The 23,238-nt window shown below is 43.5% G+C and overlaps 1 protein-coding gene across 6 annotated transcripts in view; it reads left to right on the top strand.

The window, feature by feature from the left end:
* The window catches only part of LOC148038996 (ubiquitin-like domain-containing protein CIP73), a 94,585-nt gene that overhangs the window by 2,683 nt on the left and 68,664 nt on the right, over window positions 1-23,238 (top strand). For 5 of the 6 annotated variants that reach the window (XR_015690358.1, XM_087674858.1, XM_087674859.1 and 2 more), the window contains exons 6-7: window positions 19,032-19,121; window positions 20,796-20,858. Coding sequence is in view for 5 of the 6 variants with exons in the window: in XM_087674858.1 (XP_087530984.1) it covers window positions 19,032-19,121; window positions 20,796-20,858 (153 nt within the window). In the remaining variant the exon portion in view is untranslated. The remainder of the gene's footprint in view (window positions 1-19,031; window positions 19,122-20,795; window positions 20,859-23,238) is intronic. The other variant, XM_087674861.1, reaches the window with a different exon arrangement.

Below are 23,238 nucleotides of genomic sequence, written 5' to 3'. Positions count from 1 at the left end.
GTGCAAGGTCTGTTGAGCAAGTAAAACTAACAGTCGAGCAAGTAAAACTGAGGCTCAAATGAAAATCAAGTTTTTGGCCTAGCTAAACTCTAAAAACAGCCCTAAAAAAGATTATTTTAATGAAAAAGATGTGGACAAAGGGCTTGAAATTCCTATAAAAGTGTAGTCAGGGGCTGGCCACTCCTAACCCTTATTATTAAAACTTTCATTGCTATATTCATCCCCAGCTTGGCTCTATGGTTGGGAGGTGAGTTTGATGTCTAGTCCCTTATATTTGTGAATGTGGTTTGTATTGCATCTCTTGTGTAGGTTGGATCTTAGGGAGACGCCTCATTGGCATCAAAGTGTCAATCTGCAATTGGGTGTGAGATTTGATGACGTGCACAAAATCACCTTTGCTCATGGAACCATGATGGTTCACCCTTGATAGTTAAGCTTTTATCTCGTTTAGGGTAGTATGGGACTTTGCTAGCGGGAGGGGCATGCACAAGGGGCACGTGTTGCGGGTGGTGGGTACGACAATGTGTATTCCTTGTTCGATACCCATGCTTGGGTTTTTTGTGTTGGGGTGATTTGTGTGTATGGGGGTTTTGGGTTGTACTGATGAGGGAGCTTGGGGAGTTGCCACTTGGAGGCTATGGTAGACCGTCATTAGTAAGTGAAATCTTGACGTGCAAAGGTATCGGAATTTTTGTTTGTCAATTAACTTTGCATTTGATGTTAATGTTATAATTAATTTTAATATTAATGCAACATTAAATGTTTTTTTTGTTTTTGCAATTCTTAAATTTATTGTTTATATTGACGTTACTATTGATTTTTATATTAGCATTAGTGTCAATGTTTATTTTGTCATTAGTTTGAAAGCATTAGAAATGTTTTAGAGAGAGAGAGAGAGAGAGAGAGAGAGAGAGAGAGAGAGAGAGAGAGAGAGAGAGAGGAGGATTTACAAAAAAAAAAGAGAGAGATGATGTTGGAGAGAGAAATTGAGTGGAGAGAGACGATGTTGAGGAGGGAGAGGATGAGAATGACTATAGGGTGGTGGCCTAGGTGTTGAAGGCAGGTAGGGTGTCAATAGTTGTTGCGCGGCTGCTTGTTTATGGGCCTGGGGTAGTTTTTGTTGGTGCCCAATTGTTGCTTGTTGTGTATTAATTAGGCGCTTCCATGTGAGGGACGGGGACCGTGTCCATACATGTGGCATTGTTCAACAACTACATCCACTTGTTTACGGGACGAGAAAGCAGCCTTGTAATCTCATTCTTGGTGACTTGTATGAGTCACATGGATGAGGGCAAAGTTCGCCTCGATCGATTTTCTCCTTATTCATGATATTTTTGTTCTTTCTCTCAAGGTTTCTAATTGAACCTTTTGCTTTGAGCAGAACCCTTTGCTTTGAGCAAAAGCTGTTAGCAGTCATGTTTGTCATGCCTTGTCATCTCCTGCATGTGAGCCTCAGTCTGAGTCAGATGAGGACTTTAGGAGCTCTGACTTGTCTATCACTTGTTTTGACGGAGGAGGTAGCTCATTCTAGAGCACTCAGTTTATTGCATTTCAGTGCATTTTCTCCTCCAGTCGGGATTTTATGTGCATTTCCCAGGGCAGTTTCTGCATTCTTCAGCTTGCCTCACCTGCCGGACATTGTCCACCCTTTCCGGGATTTTTCTGAGCATTCATGGCATTTTTACTAGCATTAAATGCTGGTCGGACATATTTATGGCCTCAAATTTCAGGTCGGCCAGTTTTTGGGTTTTTTGGCTATTTATAGCCATTTCCCACGTGGCAGTCAGTTGTATTATCATCTTCCCTCCTTCTTTGGCAGGTGCACACTCCGACTCCGTCATCTTCCTCCGTCTTCGGTGCTACCGTCATCATTAGCCTGATCTGGTGCCCTCACTGACGCTTTGAGCTGCGTGCAGGGGCTGATCAGTCCACAGTTTTGTATTCAGCATTCATTACAGTCAGTGCAGATTTTCTTCCTTCATTTTCTGCTGTCTCTCTCTCCTCCTCTGTGTTCGTGTTCTTCTTCCGTTGCGCACTCTCACATGGTATCATCGCATGACTGAGAGCACGGAGGACCTAACCTTGTGGAGAGATACCTTACCCCTCTTCTGCTGCTGTCCCCTCATCTCCAACTGCCCAGGCGGCCCCTCCAGGTGGCCATTCTTCTTGCGTTTGCTGCAGACGACTACTCCCGAGGCTGCCACGTCATCAAATGACTCCTCCTGCTTGCGTTTTCCATCAGGCAGCCCCTCTTTCAGCTGGACGACACATCATCAAGCTGCGTTTTACAGATCTGGTGGTCGTTTCCACTCCTGGTGGCTCATCTCCTGCTGGCGACCCACTCCCAGGCTGCGTTTTGGTGCTGGCGGCTTCTTTTCTGGTGATCTTCATCAGATATCCTTGCGTTTTGTAGCTCCAGGTGTTTGTAGGCTATCACAGCCTGTGTTTTGGTGGTTGGTGACCAGACCGCTGGTCCTACTTTGGCTTCGGTACAGTTTTCTTTGGTGTTTGGTGTTTTGCAGATTGGAAGATGTCTTCTCATTAGTTTACAGGCTTTGATGACTTAGATGACGAGCTTTTGTCTCAACACTCATCTGAATGGAGGCGTGATTTCTATCACGAGGACCGTCGTCTGGAGTCTATTCCTCTTTCCCGTCCCCCTTCTATTCATGTATCTCGGCGATCCCCTTCCAGTGGGCCGACGATGCAGCCTTTGGTACCCCCTGTACAGGTACCCGTACTTCCTTAGCTGCCCAAAGAGGACCGGTTGGATGGCTCCAACTTTTCTCTATGGTCCTGCAAGGTGGAGTGTATCTTGGACTCCTTCGATCTTTGGGAGCTTGTTTCTGTTCCTATTCCCCGGCCTAAGGTGGATCCCGTAGATGGGACATCTATGGATCGTGCAGCCTTATGGGATCGGCTTAATTCTAGAGCCAGATCTTTCCTCTTTTTGAGTTTGCAGGATTCTGTCCTTGTTCATGTTCACAGGTTGAAGACTGCAGCAGACGTGTGGAGAAAGCTCGCGTCTCTCTATCAACAAAAGACGTTTGCCCACCGGATATCTCTTGAAAAGAAGTTGCAGATGCTCGCTATTGATGATAGTCCTTCCATGAAGGACCACATCAACAGATTACAGGATATGAGGGATGAGCTTGCATCCCTCGGTCGGACGATATCTTCTGAAAGACATGGCTATGATTCTTTTGACTCAGCTGCCATCGCCTCGGCTTGATGTCTTCTACACCAGCCTTCTTACATCGAGGACCCGTGAGAAGCTTCTATGGGAGGAGCTATCCCCGCTTGTCTTGAAGCATGACGAGCGACTCAGAGAGGTCAGTGCTAGTGGATCCGACTCCACTAGAGCCTTTGTTGCAGGTTCGGGAGAACAGAAGAAGAAGAAGAAGTCAAAGGCTACGAAGAAGGACAGTTCTTCAGGCTCTGACTCAAATTCAGAGAGACCAAAGTGCCCACACTGTGGGAAAGGGACACATCCCGAGGAGAAATGCTGGAAGAAGTACCCTCACCTTCGTCCGGGAGCGAAGGGTGGATCTACATCGAAGCCTTCTTCTACCTCTACACCAGCTGTTACCCATGAGTCAGTGTTCCTTCATATCCATGCTTTGGAAGAGGATCCTTCTTCCGTGGCTGCAGTGTCTTCTGCGCAGCCTTGGTTAGTGGACAGTGGTGCTTCGAGTCATATGACTCTCCGAGGTGATTTGTTACAGGATCTCCGTCTATCAGAGGTTTCAGTCACTGTTGGTGACATTTTATCGGTGCCTATCAGTGGTGTTGGCACATTGCCTTTGTTTACCGACCGACTTTTGAGCTCCTTTTCACAGGCCCTACATGTTCCGGATTTGGGCCTTCCACTCCTCTCAGTTTATGGTCTTACGAGGCTTGGCACACGAGTGATCTTCACCGAGCATGCCGTTGTTATTGAGGATTCTTTTACAGGAGCTGTCTTATCTACAGGTTGGCAGGAGAGCGGGCTTTACAGGCTCCATTCCCCTTCTTTGATGCAGGGTCCTCCGAGGCAGTCTATTGCTACACCCGTTCCCGCTTGTGCACCTTCTATTCCACAGGTTTCTTCCCATCTCCCACCTTCTCCTCCGGTGGTTCCCTCGTACCCCCCATCCCTTTCAAAGGGGGACGATCTCGGTGATGCGGCTGTGGATTCCCTGGCCCCTAGTATTTTAGAGGGGGATTCCCAGGATCGTGAGGAGCTCCTTCAGCAGCAGTCTACATCGACGGACTTCATTGACCTTGGCATTCCTCTTGCCACCCCAGGATCCGTTTCTCCCTTGGCCTTCTGCCACATCCAGGATCTGAGAGGGGGTGTTAGCAGTCATGTTTGTCATGCCTTGTCATCTCCTGCCTGTGAGCCTCAGTCTGAGTCAGATGAGGACTTTAGGAGCTCTGACTTGTCTATCACTTGTTTTGACGGAGGAGGTAGCTCATTCTAGAGCACTCAGTTTATTGCATTTCAGTGCATTTTCTCCTCCAGTCGGGATTTTATGTGCATTTCCCAGGGCAGTTTCTGCATTCTTCAGCTTGCCTCACCTGTCGGACATTGTCCACCCTTTCCGGGATTTTTCTGAGCATTCCTGGCATTTTTACCAGCATTAAATGCTGGTCGGACATATTTATGGCCTCAAATTTCAGGTCGGCCAGTTTTTGGGTTTTTTGGCTATTTATAGCCATTTTCCACGTGGCAGTCAGTTGTATTATCATCTTCCCTCCTTCTTTGGCAGGTGCACACTCCGACTCCGTCATCTTCCTCCGTCTTCGGTGCTGCCGTCATCATCAGCCTGATCTGGTGCCCTCACTGACGCTTTGGGCCGCGTGCAGGGGCTGATCAGTCCACAGTTTTGTATTCAGCATTCATTACAGTCAGTGCAGATTTTCTTCCTTCATTTTCTGCTGTCTCTCTCTCCTCCTCTGTGTTCGTGTTCTTCCGTTGCGCCCTCTCACAAAAGCTAGGAGGTTGTGGGGCCATCATTGCTGCATCAATAGCTGTTGGTGTTAAATCTTCAATCACCTCTGAATGGAGAAAGGTTGATGATGAAGGAGCAGCCACCTCTCTTGAGTCTTGAGTCCTTCGTATATTTTTCCTTCTTGATATCCTTCTTGACCTTGTTGGGGCAATCCTTTCAATGACCTATCTTGCCATAAATATGACAAGTAGACTCCTTGGCTTTGTCTTGCTTGTTCTTCTTGTCCTTCTTCTTCTTCGTCTTGTTCTTCCACTTTTGTTGAGAAGATTGTCTTGTCAATGCCTTTTGTGTTGAGAGTGTTTTGACCTTTGAGTGTTGAGAGTGTTTTGACATTTGAGTTGTTCCTCTTGATCAAAGACCATCAGAACCAACTCCTCCCAATTAAGGGCATTTGTCCGCTGCCTTGAAGCAATCAAGGTGGAGTATAATGCACTAAATTGGGGTCGTAATTGGGAGAGAAGAGTTATTGCCATGTCCTCTGAGGTAATTGCGTTCCTTGTGTTTTTGGATATGCATTTGCAATAGTTGAAGCTTGTTAACGTACTCCTGCATGTAAGCGGACTTGGACGGATTCTATGTTCACATTTGTATCTCTAGAGATACCTGCTTTGTCATGGTCATCTGATTGTACAACTGATCCAATTTGAGTCATATATCCTGAGCAATGATCAAATGCTCTATGTGGGCTATCATGGCCGGGGCGTAGGAGAGAAATAGGGACGATTAGATGCGGGCATTGAGCCTATCCCAATGTGCACGTGCCTTCACCAACTCAGCTTTCTCATCAGAAGAAAGCTTGCATAGATCATGGGCTGTAGGATGGTGTATGGCCTCAGTCACGAGCTCTGCTAAATCATAGGACTCCTAGATGGCAAGTATCATTACCCACTAGATGTAGTAATTCTCTCCATTGAGCTTATGATCTTGAGGAAGAGTCAGTAACACGGGGACCTTACGGTCCATACTAGCTTGAAACTCCATGTTGAGCTTGGAAGACATTGTCACCCGAATAACCTACACAAAATCAAGGGCTGCCCCCTCGACTCCAAAAATGTAGCATGCTAGGGCTTCCTCTGCTGGTCCCATACTTGTTTCAACCGTATTGGAGGTGATGAAAACTCAAGGTGTGTCACAAAAGGTTGAAAATGCAGCCTTTTCTACTCTTCAGATATGCCTATGATCAATCAGCCCTTCTATGTTACTCTTATACCATGTCAGAGTGCAAGGAATACGGAAGCATGACTAGACTAAAAGGAGAGAGAGAGAGAGAGAGAGAGAAAGAGAGAGAGAGAGAGAGAAGAATGCAGGAAGCTGTAGTGAACGAGTGTTGAATAAGGAGGCAGATTTGTGTGATTTTAAAGCCTTCTTTACAGAGGTGGGCTTCTTATTGTGTAATGGCACGAGTCATCAAACAATAGTTAGTACAAACAAGTGTGGTGGAATGTGTTTGGTTCATGTGAGATCATTGTGGGCAATCCTGCAACTACCCCTCCTTTAGGAACTTCTTTAATTCCTTCATCACGGAGTGTATCACATGCTCAATGAGGAGGCCGATAGACCTCACATCGCTCTACCTCTGATGGAGTCTTTGGAATATCCACCGGTGCCAACTCAATGTGTGAGTTTGGTGGTGAGCTAATCTCCTTCTCCACTGATGGTGGGGCCTCAGGAGGCATAGGTTGCAAAGGCATTAGCTCAGGCGTCTAACTGCCATTTGGATCTCCATATATAGGATGTTTGGTACCCCCTCTCCAGCTGAAAGCTGGAAACTCCACGAATTGAACATCGCTATTCGTGTAGATCTCCTGTGAAACGAGATCATAAAGCATGTATCCTTGTGACTATGAGCTGTGTCCCATGAACGTCTGCCATTTGGAAGTCGGTTCGAACTTATCTCTCTATTTCTTCGGGATGTGAACATGGGTATTACATTTGAACACCTTGAAATAAGACACACCTAGTATGAGACCAAAATAAGCCTCAAAAGGTATCATACTAACCACGGCCGATGTAGGTAATCAACTAAGGACGTGGAAACTGGTGCCCACTACTTCAGCCCACAGACACTGTGGTGATGCTCCATTGTAATTTGTGCCATCTTGATCATGCTCCGATTTTTCCGCCTTCAATATGCCATTCTCTTGAGGTGTATTCAAGTTGGCAAACTCCTAGTGAATTCCATGATCTACACAAAACTTGGCTAGCTTGTTGGAGACAACCTCCCTTCTTTATTAGATTGTGAGCTCTTGAGCTTTCTACTAGATCTGTTCTCCTCGAAGATCAACCAGTCGTTAAAAGTGTGAGAATGCTTTAGACTTCAACCCCAAGAAATATATCCATGGTATCTTGCTAAAACCATCATCAATCAGCATAAATTGTAAACTTCCTTAAGGGACTTTGTCCTCATTGGTTCGCATAAGTTTGTTGAAATAAGCTTCAAGGGCTCCTTTGCCCTATGCAAAATGTGAGCACCATAGTACGGGGGAGTTTCGGAAATGGGGGAAACAGAAACGGGAAAAACCGGAGTTTCGGAGTTTTGGCCAAATTTTGGAAACGGAGAAACGACGTTTTGGATTGTACACTAAAATAAATACAGTATTATGTGGGCATGTAAATATATCAATGCCTACAACAACATGTACCCAAATTTCATACAAAACTTTTGAGTCCATGTCATATGATTAAAATCATGATTCATTACACATGTCACGACTCATGAGTGAAGATTGAAGAGTCAAGACTCAATGGTTGAAACTTAAGACAGCTTAACACAATTAAGACTCAATTTTCAAAACTTAAGGCAACAAATGAATTATAATTTATGGCTTATGAATCATCTATGATCTAAAGAGCAGTGAAGACTGACATCAAGAACAGTAGAGACTGACATCAAGAACAATGGAACAAGAATTAAGATGCATAATAAGTGAAATCAAGATACAATGATACATGTAACTACGTCATGTGAATAAGCAGTTAAAACTCCAAAGTCCAGTGAGCACTGAGCACTGTGTACTAGTCTCTAGACTCTAGTAACTATTGAGTAATAAGTATCAACATCAATGAACAACTAGCAACTATAGTTTGGACAACAAGGCCCGATGTCTTTGTTGGGAACGCATGCCAACTTCCAAGTGGTCTTTCATACGTGTTACACTCCCCGATTTCTCCAATCCAGAATAGTTGCACCGCCACTTCTTTGATCCGCTGGAGCCCTCATATCCCTTGATTGGAGTGACGTGTCTCCAATATGGATCCGGTGCCATGATTAGCCTTTAGGTAATGGGGAGAAGAAGAAGAAGAAGAAGAGGAAGACGAAGAAGAAGATGAGGAAGAAGAAGAAGAAGAAGAAGAAGAAGAAGAAGAGAGGAAGAAGAAGAAAAAGAAGAGGAAGAAGAGAAAGAGGAAGAGGAAGAGGAAGAGGAAGAAGAAGAAGAAGAAGAAAGAGGAGGAGGAGGAGGAGGAGGAGGAGGAGGAGGAGGAGGAGGAGGAGGAGGAGGAGGAGGAGGAGAGGAAGAAAACGAAGAAGACGAAGAAGAGGAGGAGAAGGAGGAGACGGCCACGGCGGCGGGAGCTGGAGTGCCCGAAACGGACTGTAGGATGCCGAAACGCCGGTCTGCCGTTTCCGTTTCGGTCTGAAATGGCCGGTCCGTTTCGGCAGCCCCGAAACGCCGTTTCGGGGTACTATGGTGAGCACCACCATGCCCATCTAGAATTAGGTGCTTATCACCTTTGCCTTTGATTCGGATCCAAGAGTTGTTGCCAATGAGAATTTGCCTATGCATCGCACGCATTTGGGCAATACCATGCATGGGAGTCATGTGGTGGGAAGTGCGATTGTCTACAATCCATTGATGAGGCTATGGGGCCATCATCGTTGCATTGGTAGCGGGTGGTGTTGAATCCTAAATCACCTTCAAATGGAGAAAGGCGGTTGATGAGGGTGCAACTGCTACACTTGAGTCCTTTGTAGATTTCTCCTCCTTGGTGTCCTCCTTGTCCTTGTTGGGGCAATCCTTCTTCCAATGACCTGTCTTGCCATCTTTTTCCTAGTCGTTAAGGTCTTCTGCAGCTTTCGTCACAACGTTTATCACCTGATAAAAACTTCAATAATTGGTAATAAATTTCTTAAAATCCACTAGAAATTAAAGCTCAATCCACTCACTTCTCATCACTAATCACTAATTCAATGAACACACTATGTGGGAATGTGGGTGGCATAGTCTCCTAATCCATTAGTGTCGACATGATTAGTTTAGTCTTGGCTCATTAATGTCCATGAGTTGTAGTTTTTTTGGTTTTTGGTACTCTATTAGTCAAGATGTTGTAGTCAGGGGTATAGTATGTATGTTTTGGTTTTTTCCCTACATGTTATGGAGATCATACATGTTTGTTGCATCTCATGAAGCTTTTAGTCATATGTGTGGCTAGGTCATATCAAATTTTTTGTAGTATTGTGGTTTATTTAGGGTGGTTTCATTGGTCCTATGTATAAGCTGATATTTGTGTCAACCTCTTATCTATTTTTATTGTATTTTTTTGCAAACATTTTTTTAAATTTGTGCTGTGTGTGTTTTGTTATCATCTGAATGGTACCTCAACCTATTCAATATTGGACAAACACAAGGCTTGCCTTGCTGCTAAAGGTTTTGTACAATGCCCAAGCATTGACTTCCATGATAGTTTTGCCCCTATAGCTCAGATGGCCACTATTTGCGTAGTTCTTGCCTTGGCTAGCCATAGGAGATGGCCAGTCTATGAGCTAGATGTGAAGTCTACCTTCTTGCATGGGGAGTTGAAGGAGGAGATCTATGTTGAGCAGCCTCCAGGCTTCGGTTCTTCTAATGGTAAGGTATACAACTTGTGGAAGGCTCTCTACGGCCTTAAATAGGCTCCTCGTGCTTGGAATGACAAGATTGACTCGTTCCTGTAGGAGAAATTAGGGTATCAACGTTCCAAAGCCGATCCTCAGTTGTATGTACACACCTCAGGTGGAGGTTGTGTGTTGTTTGTCCTTTATGTGGACGACTTGATTGTGACAGGTGACCATACTCAAATGGTCGAGTATACGAAGGTAGCACTTCATGAGAAGTTTGAGATGACGGATATGGGACTTCTACTCTTCTTTCTAGGTCATGAGATCTATTAAACTCCGAGGGGAATCTCTATTTCCCAGTAACGGTATGTACAGGAACTCTTTGCTATGTGTGAGATGGAGGGATGCAAGTCTCTTATGACTCCTATGGACCCGAATTGGAAGGCTATAGCTCATTCCGATTCTTCTTTGGCGGATGCTACCTGTTATAGGCAGTTAGTTGGTTCCTTGATTTGGCTTCTTAATACCTGTTACAAGCAATTGACTTATATTATGCTGTAGGTGTGCTGGCCGGGTTCATGAGTGAACCCAAGATGGTGTATTGATAGGCTGCTCAAAGGATTTTGCAGGGATCTTGGGATCTATTATCTTGATGGTATAGGTGCTACGGACTTACCGCCTTATCTCCTCCTCTTGCATGAATGCAATTTGATGCTTCCTTCACCTCCTCCACACCCAAGGAGAGCCTCCCTTTTATAGGCTCCAAGAGCTTCTCTTCTTGGAGACAGACTTGAGTGCCAAGATTGGAAAGGTTGATCTTCATGCAAGACGTGGCTGTTCCAGGACCTACTCTGCAACACCAATTTTGGAATCTCTCTCTATGTGTTGCTCGGATGGAAAAATGTCCAACACAAAAGTTGCGGTAATGGATCTCAATATGCTTCGTCCGAGCATGAAACACGGGATTCCTAGCAAAGGCAATGCAACTCTCATTGTCACACTGTAAAACAATAGGATTGGTTTGCGACAGCCAAGCTCCTCCAAAAGCCTGCGCAGCCACACTGTCTCACATGTAGTACCACCCGATACTCTGCCTCAATCGAAGAGAGGGCAATTGTAGGTTGCTTCTTGCTGCTCCAAGAAACAGCACCAGCACCCAAGGTAAAACAATAACCTGCCGTGGACCTTTGATGATCCACATTACCAGCCCAATCTGAACTCCAACGGTCCAAGGTGCACGATTTAAATTGAATGTACAATTGGGCCTTAGTCCTGATCAATGAGAAGAGACGTATTAGGACTTGGGAGATGATGAGCAGTTGAACAAAGCTAGCTCTAACGATGAATATGAAGATTGCTATTCCTTCAGCGATGAGAGCAAAGGGCAAATAGAAAGTAATCGAACAAATATGAGCTGACTCCAGACTCCAGACCACACAAGTAGAATGCCTTTAGGTTAGAGAGAGAAGTCATGCACATGGATTGTGATTGAACCGGGAGAAGATTCTGGATGAGACCATTTCCCTGGTCTATTGCAAGACAGAGGACAATCTTGCAAACTTGTTTACCAAGGTGCTTCCCCAAGCTTTACTTCGACAACACTCTAGATCCCTTAGCCTTTTGCGGTGTCTAGGATCTAAGAGGGGGTGTTAGAGAGTGACATTCCCTGGACAGGCAGGTGCAATTTTCAGCAGGCAGTCCACGTGGTAGGAGCGCAGGCAGCAGGGCATATGACATGTGGCAGGTCGGACAGCAGCGCAGGTGACATGTGGCGAGCAGTTGGACAGCAACAATCAGACAGTAGTCGGCTGCATTAAATGCAGCCAATCTGCTTGGTTTTTCGTGTTTTTTCCAGCCTATTTATAGGCCTTGATTCCGGCAGTCTTGGTCAGTTGGTTTTCACAGATTTCAAGCTGCAGACTGTGGAGACTGCTCTCGGGGTTGATGGAGACTGAGATCTTTGAGGTGGAGACATACATAGATATTCTCTCTGCACTGGTGTACACTTCTACATCCTTATATAGCATTCTTCACTGCAGATTTTCTGCGTTTCACTGTCTCTTTTCTCTCTGTTCACTCTTTGTCTTGGTCATTCACTTTTGCATTGCTTCACTATAATAGGTTTTGTGTCCCTTGAAGCAGAAGGTGATAGGTGTGAAGTGGGTCTATAAGACCAAGTACCTTGCATATGGTTCCTTGGACAAGCACAAAGCTAGGCTTGTAGCCAAAGGTTTTGCTCAAAGAGCAAGTTTGGACTATTTTGAGACTTTTGCACATACAACTTAGATGTCTTTTATTTGGCTTATTTGGGCTCTTATAGCCCACCACCGTTGGCGTGTTAATCAGATGGGCATAAAGTCTACTTTCTTGAATGGTGTCCTTGAGGAGGAGATTTATGTTTCACAGTCTCTAGAGGGGAAGGAGGACCATGTCTACTTATTGCGGAAGGCCCTCTATAGCTTGAAGCAAGCTCCTCATACTTGGTACTAGAGGATTGATCGATTCTTTCTACAAAGTGGCTTCCATCAATTGGCTCATGACCCCAACCTATACTTCAAGGCTGAGGGTGATAGGTGTGTTTTGCTCATCTTGTATGTGGATGATCTTATCATTATAGGGAGCTATACTAGGAGGTTGATCGTACATGAGATTTTGTGACATGAGTTTGATAGGATGGGTTTTTTCCTTGGCTCGGAGATCTACTAGATGGTATAGGGCATTTTTATTTCGCAGCATAGGTATATTTTCGAGCTTCTCTTGGAGTTTTGTCGGCCTATTCCTTGCCCCATGGACTAGAGTCCAAGCTTTTGGCAGTTGGAGCTTCCCTTCTAGATGCCACCCGTTATAGGTGTCTTGTTGGTTCCCTCATCTAGCTTATTCACACTCGGCCAGATGTTTCTTTTGTTGTGGCATTCGTGTCTTCTTTCGTGAAGACTTTCACTTAGGAGCATTGGAGAGCGGCCTTGCGCGTTCTTCATTATTTATAGGGGACTTGATCCTATGGGATCATTTATGGAGAGGGGGTTACTCTCTTTGGTTGGAGTAATTTTGATGGGACAGGTGATGTGGATTCGTGCCAGGCCCACCATAGGTTATGCCTTCTCTCTTGGATCGGGACTTATCTCATGGAGCAGCAAGAAGTAGCCTATTGTGCCCCTTTCATCTATAGAGGCAGAGTATTGTGCGTTATGTTCTACAGCTATGGAGGTGGTTTGGCTTTGCCACATGTTGGCAGAGATTGGCTTTTACCTACTTGTTGGACCTACAGAGCTGTAAGCAGACAACAAAAGTGCTCTAGCTTTGGCAAAGAACCGTGTATTTCATGCTCATGTGAAGCACATTGAGGTTCAGTATCACTATGTTTGAGAGTGGATCGTGGATTTCAAGTTAGTGGTGGCCCATTGTCCCATGGAGGACAATGCAGCAAATCTCTTTACGAAGCCTTTGTCTCAGGCTTCTATGCTTCATCACATGAGGTTGTTGGGTCTTTAGACACTCCTAGGATTTGAGAGGGGTTGTTAGCTTGCCTATGTTAGTCATGTCAGTCTGTCATCTCTTGGTTGTGAGCTCTTGTCAGAGTTCGACAAAGACATAGGAGCTCTGGTAGTTAGGTGCATTTTCTTTATTTGTTGGCTTCTTGTGTGCATTCCTAGGCGAGTTTCTGCTTTCCACAGTGTGTCTACACATGCTGGACATTGTCATTGTCATCTAGAATTTTTGTGGCTTCTCCCCTATTTTTTTGGCATTTTTCTTTAGTGACCAGCATTTAATGCTGGCCAGCTAGCATTTATGGCCTCTTAAAGATCAGGTTGGCCAGTTTTTTGGTGCTTTTGCTATTTATAGCTGCACCCCCCACTTGGCAGACATACACACTCTTCAGTCTTTAGTCTTCCCTTTGCAGGTGCACACTTTGACACTTTGACACTTTGACTCTCCGTGTGTGGTGCTGCCATCATCATCAGCCTGATTTGGTGCCCTCATTGATGCTTTGGGCTGTGTGCAAGGACTGATCAGTCCATCTCCATTGTATCAGTATTCTTCTTTAGTCATTGCAATATTCTTATGTCATCTTCTGCTTCCTCTCTCTCTCTCTCTCTCTTCTTCTTTAGTCATTGCAATATTCTTATGTCATCTTCTGCTTCCTCTCTCTCTCTCTCTCTCTCTCTCTGTGTGTTCATGTTTCTCTTTTGTTGTGCACTCTCACAAGTAGAACTTAGAAATCTGCAGTGAATGAATGCTGGATAAGGAGGCAGCTCTGCACAAAGGGCTGTGGAAGTATGCCAGCCAGAGTCTCTTACTTACAAAACACAAAATCTGAATGATTTGTGACCATGGACTGGGCTGAATAAACTGGCAGCCAAATAAACAATAAAGTAATTAGGTCGGCCAGCTTGAAACTGGCCGATAGGTTGCTGCTGGTCGGGACTGCTCTTAAAAAATAATAAAAAGTGCAACTGCTGCCCTTGTGCCACATGGCTTCTGCCTGACAGCCTTTACTGCCCCAAGAATGCTGCGAACAGCTGGCGACTGCATGAATCTATCCAACCTGATCCAGAAATTCCTAAGTATGCCCTAGAGCGATTGTACTCTATGTGTGCCCGTCTAGGGGATGACTAACAAACACCCATTGTCTTCTTAGGGTCCTTGGCTCGTCATTGTGAAATGACTTAACTTGCACATCACATGTGCACCTCACATTTGCGCATTTAATTAACACATAATCAAATGCTAAGTAAAGCATTAAAATTTCACGTCCTCACGATAGACTTCTCCCTTGAAATCCTTGCAATCATCCTTGATTGCACTACAATGTGTCAAAAGTATTCATTGCCACTACTTGAAATACATGCTAGCATCATAGTCAAACAACATGCGCACCTATTGCTTAACCATGCTCATGCCTTGAGCATGTTTGAAATTCCAACCATTTAAACCATTTACAATTTACATGCATGAGTCATAACCAATGTTAGAACCATAAGGGATGCATTTACATGCCAAAACCCAACACCATTTTTGACCTCCAAGTTCCAATGCAAAGTAGTGCATAAACCAAACATAAATAGTGCCTCATAGAAATGATGTAACACATGATACTCATGTAAAGCATATATCAACTGCAAACTACACGTAACTTATGCAAATGTACTTCTCTTGCATCACCTTCAACATTGCATTCCATCCATGCGTCCCATACATGCCTTTCAAATGTACATCACATCTAAATGCGCGTTCCGTGTACTCCACTTATACCGGTGGCCTTGCAAATGTATAGTTTCAGAACCTAGATGCAAACCATACACATTTGCATATCAACTCACAGTGATCAATACATTGAATAGTGATCTCAATGGCAAAAATATTGCTAGCATACAGTACCCTTGATTTAAACTGTTACTTGCCTTCAATGGCCTCTTGATCAACGGGGGGAAGCTCTTTGACAGCCTTCAATGGTTGGGCTGATCACCAATGGCTAGAAATTGCAGCAACAACTCTCTCTCCCCCTCTCCTAACCTACACCATCTTGGAATCCACCAGCCTCTAATGGCCCTTCCCTCACTTGCATTAAAATTTCATGTCCTTGTGACGCCTTCTTCTAGTTCATCTCTAGGTTTCTCTGTTTTGGCTACCACCATAGTTGCCAAGAAACACATTTTTTACAGGTAGCAAAGGGAAAAAACAATTGCATGTTTTTGAAATGTATGAATCATTTGAGTTGACTTTGCATGCCAAGTGATAAAAACTGGCCACCATTTGCATGTCGGTGCAAAAATTTGATGTCTCATAGAGGTAGGGCTTGTTATTGCAACTTTGATATTGATTGCACTTTGTATGTTTGAGGGATTTTTAATCTATGACTTTGTGCTCTTTCTATATCCATGGACGATGGATTATGAAACATGTGTGTTAATTGGTGATCTATTGAGTGTTCATTTATATTCTGTTAACAATGCTGACTCATATTCAATATGTGTTTTGTTGTGGCCATGTGACTTGAAGTTTATTTTATGTATAGAAAGTTTCAGTAATTTTATCTCAAATGAAACCTATTTCTTATGTTTTAGGAAACTCTTATGGAACCTTTGAAACTCGTTCCATATCTCTTGTTTCTAAGACCCTTGGCATTGCTATAGCCACACTATCCAGCTGTCCCATTGCTTTCTAGAGCATGTGGGTGTGGGCGGTGCCCAACTGCATTACATTCCTCCCCTCTAGAACTATGGCTATCCCTAATGGCATAGCCTCTCAGTAGATCCAAAGCAAAGGTAAGGAGCTATTGCTAACTGAGACTCATCCAATCACATGGCCTTATGGATTGGCAACCCTGAAACACGAGAAATCACTCAAACTTCCATTATGTATGCTTCTTGTATGTGACACATGTGAAACAAAACATTGTTCTAGTACCAACAACTCCCGATCAATGTTCACTAACTTCAGTTCCTCCTCATTTGGGGTTGTAGCAGAAGAGACTGGATGCTTGAGACCAATGGTGCACCTCAAGATTATTGATAGGAGACACTAGATACATCTTTTGATCATCGGCTCCAACTAATAAGCCACATCACTTAGCTTCATAATGATACGGAAGAGCCTCTTTTCTGAAGTCCTAACATAGGCGAAAGCTTCCAAAACTGCTTCAAATGGTGCTTCTAGATCTCTAGATAGCACCATTGTCCTTTGCAGAAGAAAAACTTGGGTGATACTTGTCAGCTTCCTTTTATTGTTGCTGTTCTGTTCATTAGGTGTTCTTGTGAACTTGCTTTAACACTTGATTCATGATACATGTCCACAATCAGCTGATCCACCACATGATTCTGAATAGAGTTCACTTGTATGTAGTTGAAGGTATTGCTAACTAGCTGCTCATAAACCATCTCAAATGGTGTTTGCTTAGTAGAAGCATAAACCGTGTTCTTGTGAACTTGCATTAACACTCAATTCATGACATATGTCCACAATCAGCTATCCGCCACATAATTCCCAATAGTGGTCTCTTGTGTGTAGTGGAAGGTATTGCTAACCGGCTGCTCATAAACCATCTCAAACGGTGTCTGCTTCGAAGAAGCATGAACTATGTCATTCACTGCATGCTCATGTTAAATACTCTTCTTGTGTAATATGATGATCTCGATTGTAGCAACGGAGCATGGTAATTGTGGTATGATTGGAAATCTCAGTTTGCCCATCGTTTTGTGGGTGAAAGGTGGCAAATCCTAACTTTATACTGACTCCATAGAATAAATCCTTCAATAAACCACTGGTAAAATTAGAATCATGATTAGATAATCTCTTCTTTGGCAAGCCATGATCTTGGATGATCTCTTTGATGAAGAACCGCACAACCTCCACCATGTCCATGCGAGGTATGCATGTGCCATGGGGTTAATCATATTTACTCGCCAAACTTGTCCACCACCGTGAACATAGCTTTTTCCATGTGTATGGTAATAATTCCAAATGTTTGGTATTGGAAAAATATGAAAAGAAAAAACCATACACCAATGCAAATCTTATGCCTTATGAGTATTCACATTTCAAACCTTTAGCATTGATGTATTTGGTCACTAATGTTTAATGAATCATTAAGACAAGTCTACTATTACATGTTTCTAAGTCCTAAGTTCTTAACTTTTGTACAATGGGATGATTAATCTTTTCAATGTTGATGTTGTGCACTTAAAGTTTTGACTTTAGATTCAAGTGTTATATTATAATTGTACAATTTATTCTTTGAAAGTATGGAAAATCTAAGGGTCATGTATGGTTCACTCAAGGGGTAGTGAACCATACTTACTCCACACACTTCCATACTTGTATGTGTTTGCCATATGGTAATGCATGATAAAAACTATGACTATGAAAATGGTGTCATTTTGGAACAACTTGCTCATTGGGAGACAGGTAACAAAATCCTTTGTATATCTCCTCTGAAAGATTTGTCTTGAATTGGCAGTGGTTGTACGCCTACACCACTTTTCAATTGTCCAGTTGTGAGATTTGGCATGCCTAGCATCCCCTCATGTAACAGTGAAGATCTTGCTTCATTCCTGGCCAAAAAGAATGTCATGAAAACTTCTCAAGGGTAGGACCTTGACCATGATGCACTGCAGCAAGTGCATCATGTGCTTCTCATAGAAGAATAGCCTTGTAATGTCTCGCCACAATGAGACTAAGTCTGTCATGAAAAGACATCCAGCTATTCTTTAGCACAAAATTTGAATGGTGATGTTGGCACTTCTGCATGTTTGGATACCAAAATCTAGATCAGCCTCATATGAGTGAAGGGATCTGACCCTTTGCAAGTGACCACCATTGTTGTGTGTGGTTGTTGGATCGATGCATCCACCTACTCCATTCTCCTTCCTGGGCACTTACTCGATTGTGAAGCTGAATTAAGAAATTGCCACCACCGCAAGGGACTAGGAGTCATATCTTGGTGCAACAACTGAGTGAGAAAGTACATTAAGCTTGCTGATCAGGCTTGATGGGAAAGTCCAGATAATGTCTCCATTTCTTGAAGGCATGAACGATGACCAATAGCTCTTTATTGTACATGGAATAATTCAACTCAGGTGCCTTGAATTTCTGACTTTCAAAAGCTATCAGATGGTTGTGCTACTGCAGCACTGCTCCTATATCTCCAATGTTGGATGATGCCAGATGGCATCAGAAATCACCACAAAATGTTTATTCAAACTTGGTTAATAGCTTGCTCCATTGTTCTTGTCCATGTCCATTGGCACTCTAGAGACTTGGCATCTATAAGAGGGCATTTTGCGTGTGCAAAAAACATACACATGTTTGTTGCATCTTGAGAACAAGGCCACTCCATGATTGCATTCATCTTCTCAGGATCCATAGAAATCACCTCTGCAGAAATGATGCTCCCCAAACAGGAGCCCAACAGCATATAGGATGCTCAGATTTTCCAGTGCAGGAAAAGCTGATTCTTTTGCAAAAAGAGCAGACCTTCTGGAAGTGAATATAGTCCTCCTCTCAGGACTTACAAGTTACTCTATACCAAGATATGACTCAAAAAAATGGTAACATGGTCTCAGATGTTTGATGTGCCTTTCATAACTCTGTGATGCTTTCATGTCTCCTATTTTCTCATTTTGGCTGTGTTACTGATGTTTTATCTGCAAGTGCTGTAGAAGGTTTTACTGTTTTACAGTTGTAGGGTCTTTGTGTTCATGAGCTTTCAAATGCTCTGGCAGATATTTTCCTCATTGTTGAGCTCTCTTCGGATTGGGAATGTTTTCCCTGTTGCTGCTGGAATTGGAAGTGGAAACGGGAATGGCACAGCTGTAAGTTTCTCAGATACTCAACCTATCTACCTTCTCATATAAAATAATTCTTGTCAGTCCCAAGGATGAGTCGGCAAAGTCTATCTTGTTGTTACAGGCAAAAGTATTCCAGTTGATTTTGGGCGGGTTTAACCCAGCTTTTCATTTCTAGAAATAACAAACTGGTTATAGGGAATAGATGCTGAAAATACATGTATTAACGTCTCTAAAGAGGTAAAAAGGGTTTATGAGACCTAAACAATGAGTACATGTCTTAGTGTTGTTTCGTCAATCAGAACAACAGAATGAAATACAAGTGACATGAATGAACTAACTAAACTCACGGTCATATGGGCTGCAAGTGTCATGTCTGCTCTCTCTGGTGCAGTCAATGTGTCATTGGTATGTGTACTGACGGGAATGCTGGAATTGGAGAAATATGTTGAGGATCCTCTGTCTAGGGGGGTCAACATTTGCACTCCTGTCTCTCAGTAGAATGCCTCCTGATCTTCAGCTTAAATAAGCCCAAGCAACTTTGATCCTCATACTCCATTACTTTGTGAAGAGGCCTAAGGGCCAAATTGCTCTCGAAAGAGACAATGGTATCCTTCTGATCTTGTAATACAAGGTGCATTGGTGCACAATGTTTCTTCAGCTCTACCTCTTGATGGCGTAACTGTCAAAAAGAATCCTCGGCAATTGTATGTGTAGCTACCTATCTCTACCTATCTCTATCCTCAGGTGATGCGAAGAGACCCAGATCTGTCCAATCACATTTTGTATGGCATGTGACAGGTGCACATCTATGTATGCCGGTCTAGTGACAATTCCATCAGGTCAGAGATATAGGAATGGTGTTGGTAATGAGCCATCTCATACCAAGTGGCCGCCCTTGGGGGACTGATGCAAGTCTTCTTTGATCCAACTTGACAATATTCATCCTAATGTCCCAATTTCTGCTCTGAGTGGGTGAGGTCCAAATGTGGCAATCCAAGCAATGCCTAAAAGGTGGGAGGTGATCCATTTATAACTCATCCCTTTCCTAATTGTATTGATGAAGCTCGTTTGGGATATTTGTGCCGAGTGAGCTCCCAAATCCTTTGTAAGCATGTCATGGCTTTGTGACCATTGGGGCCATTGTGAACTTAGCACAAATGCTCTCATGTGATACTGATGACTTGTAACATACAAGCAATCGCCATAGTTAGGGGTTTCTTGGTCCCCAAGTCTTTACTCTATAGAATGGAGCATGAGTGAGCAAATTGTCAAAAATCCACAATGTGGTAGGTGGCTTCTGAAATTGCACATTGACACATCTATTGACGTCTTCTAGAGGCCAAAATGACATGTGAGACCGAAACAATAAGTACATGTGATCCGCAATAGGTTTCATCTGTTAGAGATTCCTTCATCCCCTGGACAGGCATTGGCAGTTTACTGTTGTATAGTTAGTACTCTCGGGCAGTTACGCATTTCCTATTTTCAGGTTGGAGGAGTGGCCAGGTCATTTCCAGCATATCTAGGCAGTTGGGCAGGCCAGCAGACTGGCCATGTAGGATACCACGTGGCAGTCCATTTTTTTCTGTGCAGCATTTATGTGATTATTTTATTCAGCAACTGCATTGATGTAGCAGTCAGCCAGTTTTTAATTGGCTGACCTGATCAGTTTTTCCTATTTTTTTGGCCTATTTACAGGCTAGCCCGCCCTGGTCATTTCTCACTTGGTTTTCAGATGGAGAGAGAGATCAGCTTGCGGAGGTACATTGGATAGCCCGTGTACACATCTGCCTTTTTCATTTCAGCATTCATCTACTGCAGGTTTCTGCATCTTAATGTATCTTTCTCTCTCCCTCTTCTCTCATGTTTATTTTCTTCCAGTCTGGTCATATGTTTCCACATTTGCTGCACTTTAACATGATATTAGAATAGTGTTGAAGGGCTGATTGATTGTGGGCAGACCTGAATGCTGGATCTCAGCACGACAAAAGTTTGCATTTTTAGTGTTTGAGGGCAAGCAGGTGGGCCATGCATTGACACAAGGCTTAGGTGAACAGATGAAGCATGGAAAATGAGCAAAGTTACTGGTTTTTGTTGTTCATGAAGGAGAAAAAGGCTGCGTTTTCAGCCTTTTTGAGCATATTTTGAGTTTTCACTACCTTGGACGGTTGAAATAGGTTTGGGATGAGGGTAGGAAGCCCTAACAAGTTGCATTTTTTAAGTCAGAGGGGGCTGCCCTTGTTTTTGTGCAGGTTATCCAAGTGACAATGTCTTTTGAAATGGATGTGGAGTTTTGGGCTATTATGGACCGTAAGGTCTCCCTTGTTGTTGGCTCTTCCTTTTGATGAGAAGCTCGATTGGGAGAATTATTGCATTTGGTAGGTAATGATACTCGCCATCTTGGAGTCCTATGATTTGGCAAAGCTTGTGACCGAGCTATAGACCCTTCGATAGCTCGTAATGCATCTAAGCTTTCTGTTGATAAGAAATGTGTGTTGGTCAAGGAACAAGCACATTGGGATAAACTAAATGCCCGTATCTACTCCTTCCTCTTTCTCTTTTGCACTCCAGCCGTTATAGCTCTTCTAATTGGAAGGTTGATGGGGAATTACCGCATTTGGTGGGTAATGATGCTTGCCATCCTGGAGTCCTATGATTTGGCAGAGCTCGTGATCAAGACTATATACCTTCTTATACCTTGTGATACATCTAAGCTTTTTTCTGATGAGAAATCTAAGTTGGTCCAAGTACAGGCATATGGGATAAACCATTGAATGCCCGCATCCGCTCCTTTCTCTTTCTCTTTTGCACTCCAGTCATTATAGCTCACATTGAGTATTTGATTGTTGCTTGGGAGGTAGGTCTAGAATTAGACCAGTTGCACAATTTGATGGTATCTGTGGATATATAGATGTGGACATTGAACCTGTCCAAGGCCGCTTCCATGCAAGATCATGCCAATAAGCTTTGGCAATTGTAGATATAGGTTTAGAAGGCAAGAAAGATGATTATCTAGGAGGATACAACAATAACTCTTATTTCATTGTTGCTGCCGTGATTTGGTGCATTCTATTCCACGCTAATTGCTTCAGGGTGGATGGATATAGTTAAGTGGGAGGAGTTGGTTTTGATGGTCATGGACCATGAGGAACAACTTAAAGGTCAAGTCACTTCCAAGTTGGAGGCATTGATAGGACAATATTCTCGGTAGAAGGGAAAGAAGAACAACAGGAAGAAGCAAGATAAAGCCAAGGAGTCCACTTGTCACATTTGCGAGATAGGTCATTGGAAGAAGGATTGTCTTGACAAGGACAAGAAGGACACCAAGGAGGAGAAAACAATGAAGGATTTAAGAGCGGTGGTTGCTCCTCGATCAGTTTCCTCCAACGAGCTAGCTAGGTTTTGTGCACATCATGGCATTTACTAGGAGTTTTCCAACACAAAGACACCTAAGGAGAATGGCATATTGGCGTGGAAGAATCGTAATGTGATCAAGATTGTGCAGACTATGACGGAGCATTGATAGACACCTCAATGTCTATGGGCCGAAGCAGTGGCCACTTTGTTCACATCCTCAATTGATTCCCTACATCGGCCGTTGCCTTTTGAGACATATTTTGGCCAAAAGCCGGATGTGTCTTATTTCAAGGTGTTCGAGTGTGATGTTTGTATTCACATCTCGAAGAAACAAAGAGATAACTTTGAGCCGGCTTTCAAAAGACATATCTTCATGGGTTATAGCTCGTGGTCCCATGGATACAATCTTTATGATCTCGTTTCATGGGAGGCATACATGAGTCGAGATGTTTGGTTTGTGGAGTTTCCAGCTACAGAGGGGGGTGTTGACTAGTGTGTACATGGAGATCCAGGTGACAGTTGGGCACGTGTTAGGTTAGGATTCAGCAGCATGTGTGGGCGCACACACCTATCCACACACACTTTTATAGTGAACAAGTGAATAGCGAGAGAAGAGTGTTGGAGTGTCACATTCACTATGTGAGAATGATATGAAAGTACAATGCCTAAGATACTAAGTGCCACACCACTAATGGGTGTTTACATAGGGAAAAAACCCTTCTCTAGCTATAAAAAGTGCCCATGGATAAGGGCGTTCACACCAAAACTATGGAGAAATACAATA

Source organism: Lygodium microphyllum, chromosome 3 (genome assembly GCF_053477565.2).
Source record: "Lygodium microphyllum isolate KBCC chromosome 3, Lygodium_microphyllum_v1.1.10, whole genome shotgun sequence".
NCBI lineage: Eukaryota > Viridiplantae > Streptophyta > Polypodiopsida > Schizaeales > Lygodiaceae > Lygodium > Lygodium microphyllum.
The sequence above is the reverse complement of the archived record's forward strand: the minus strand, read 5'-3'. Positions and strand labels throughout refer to the sequence as shown.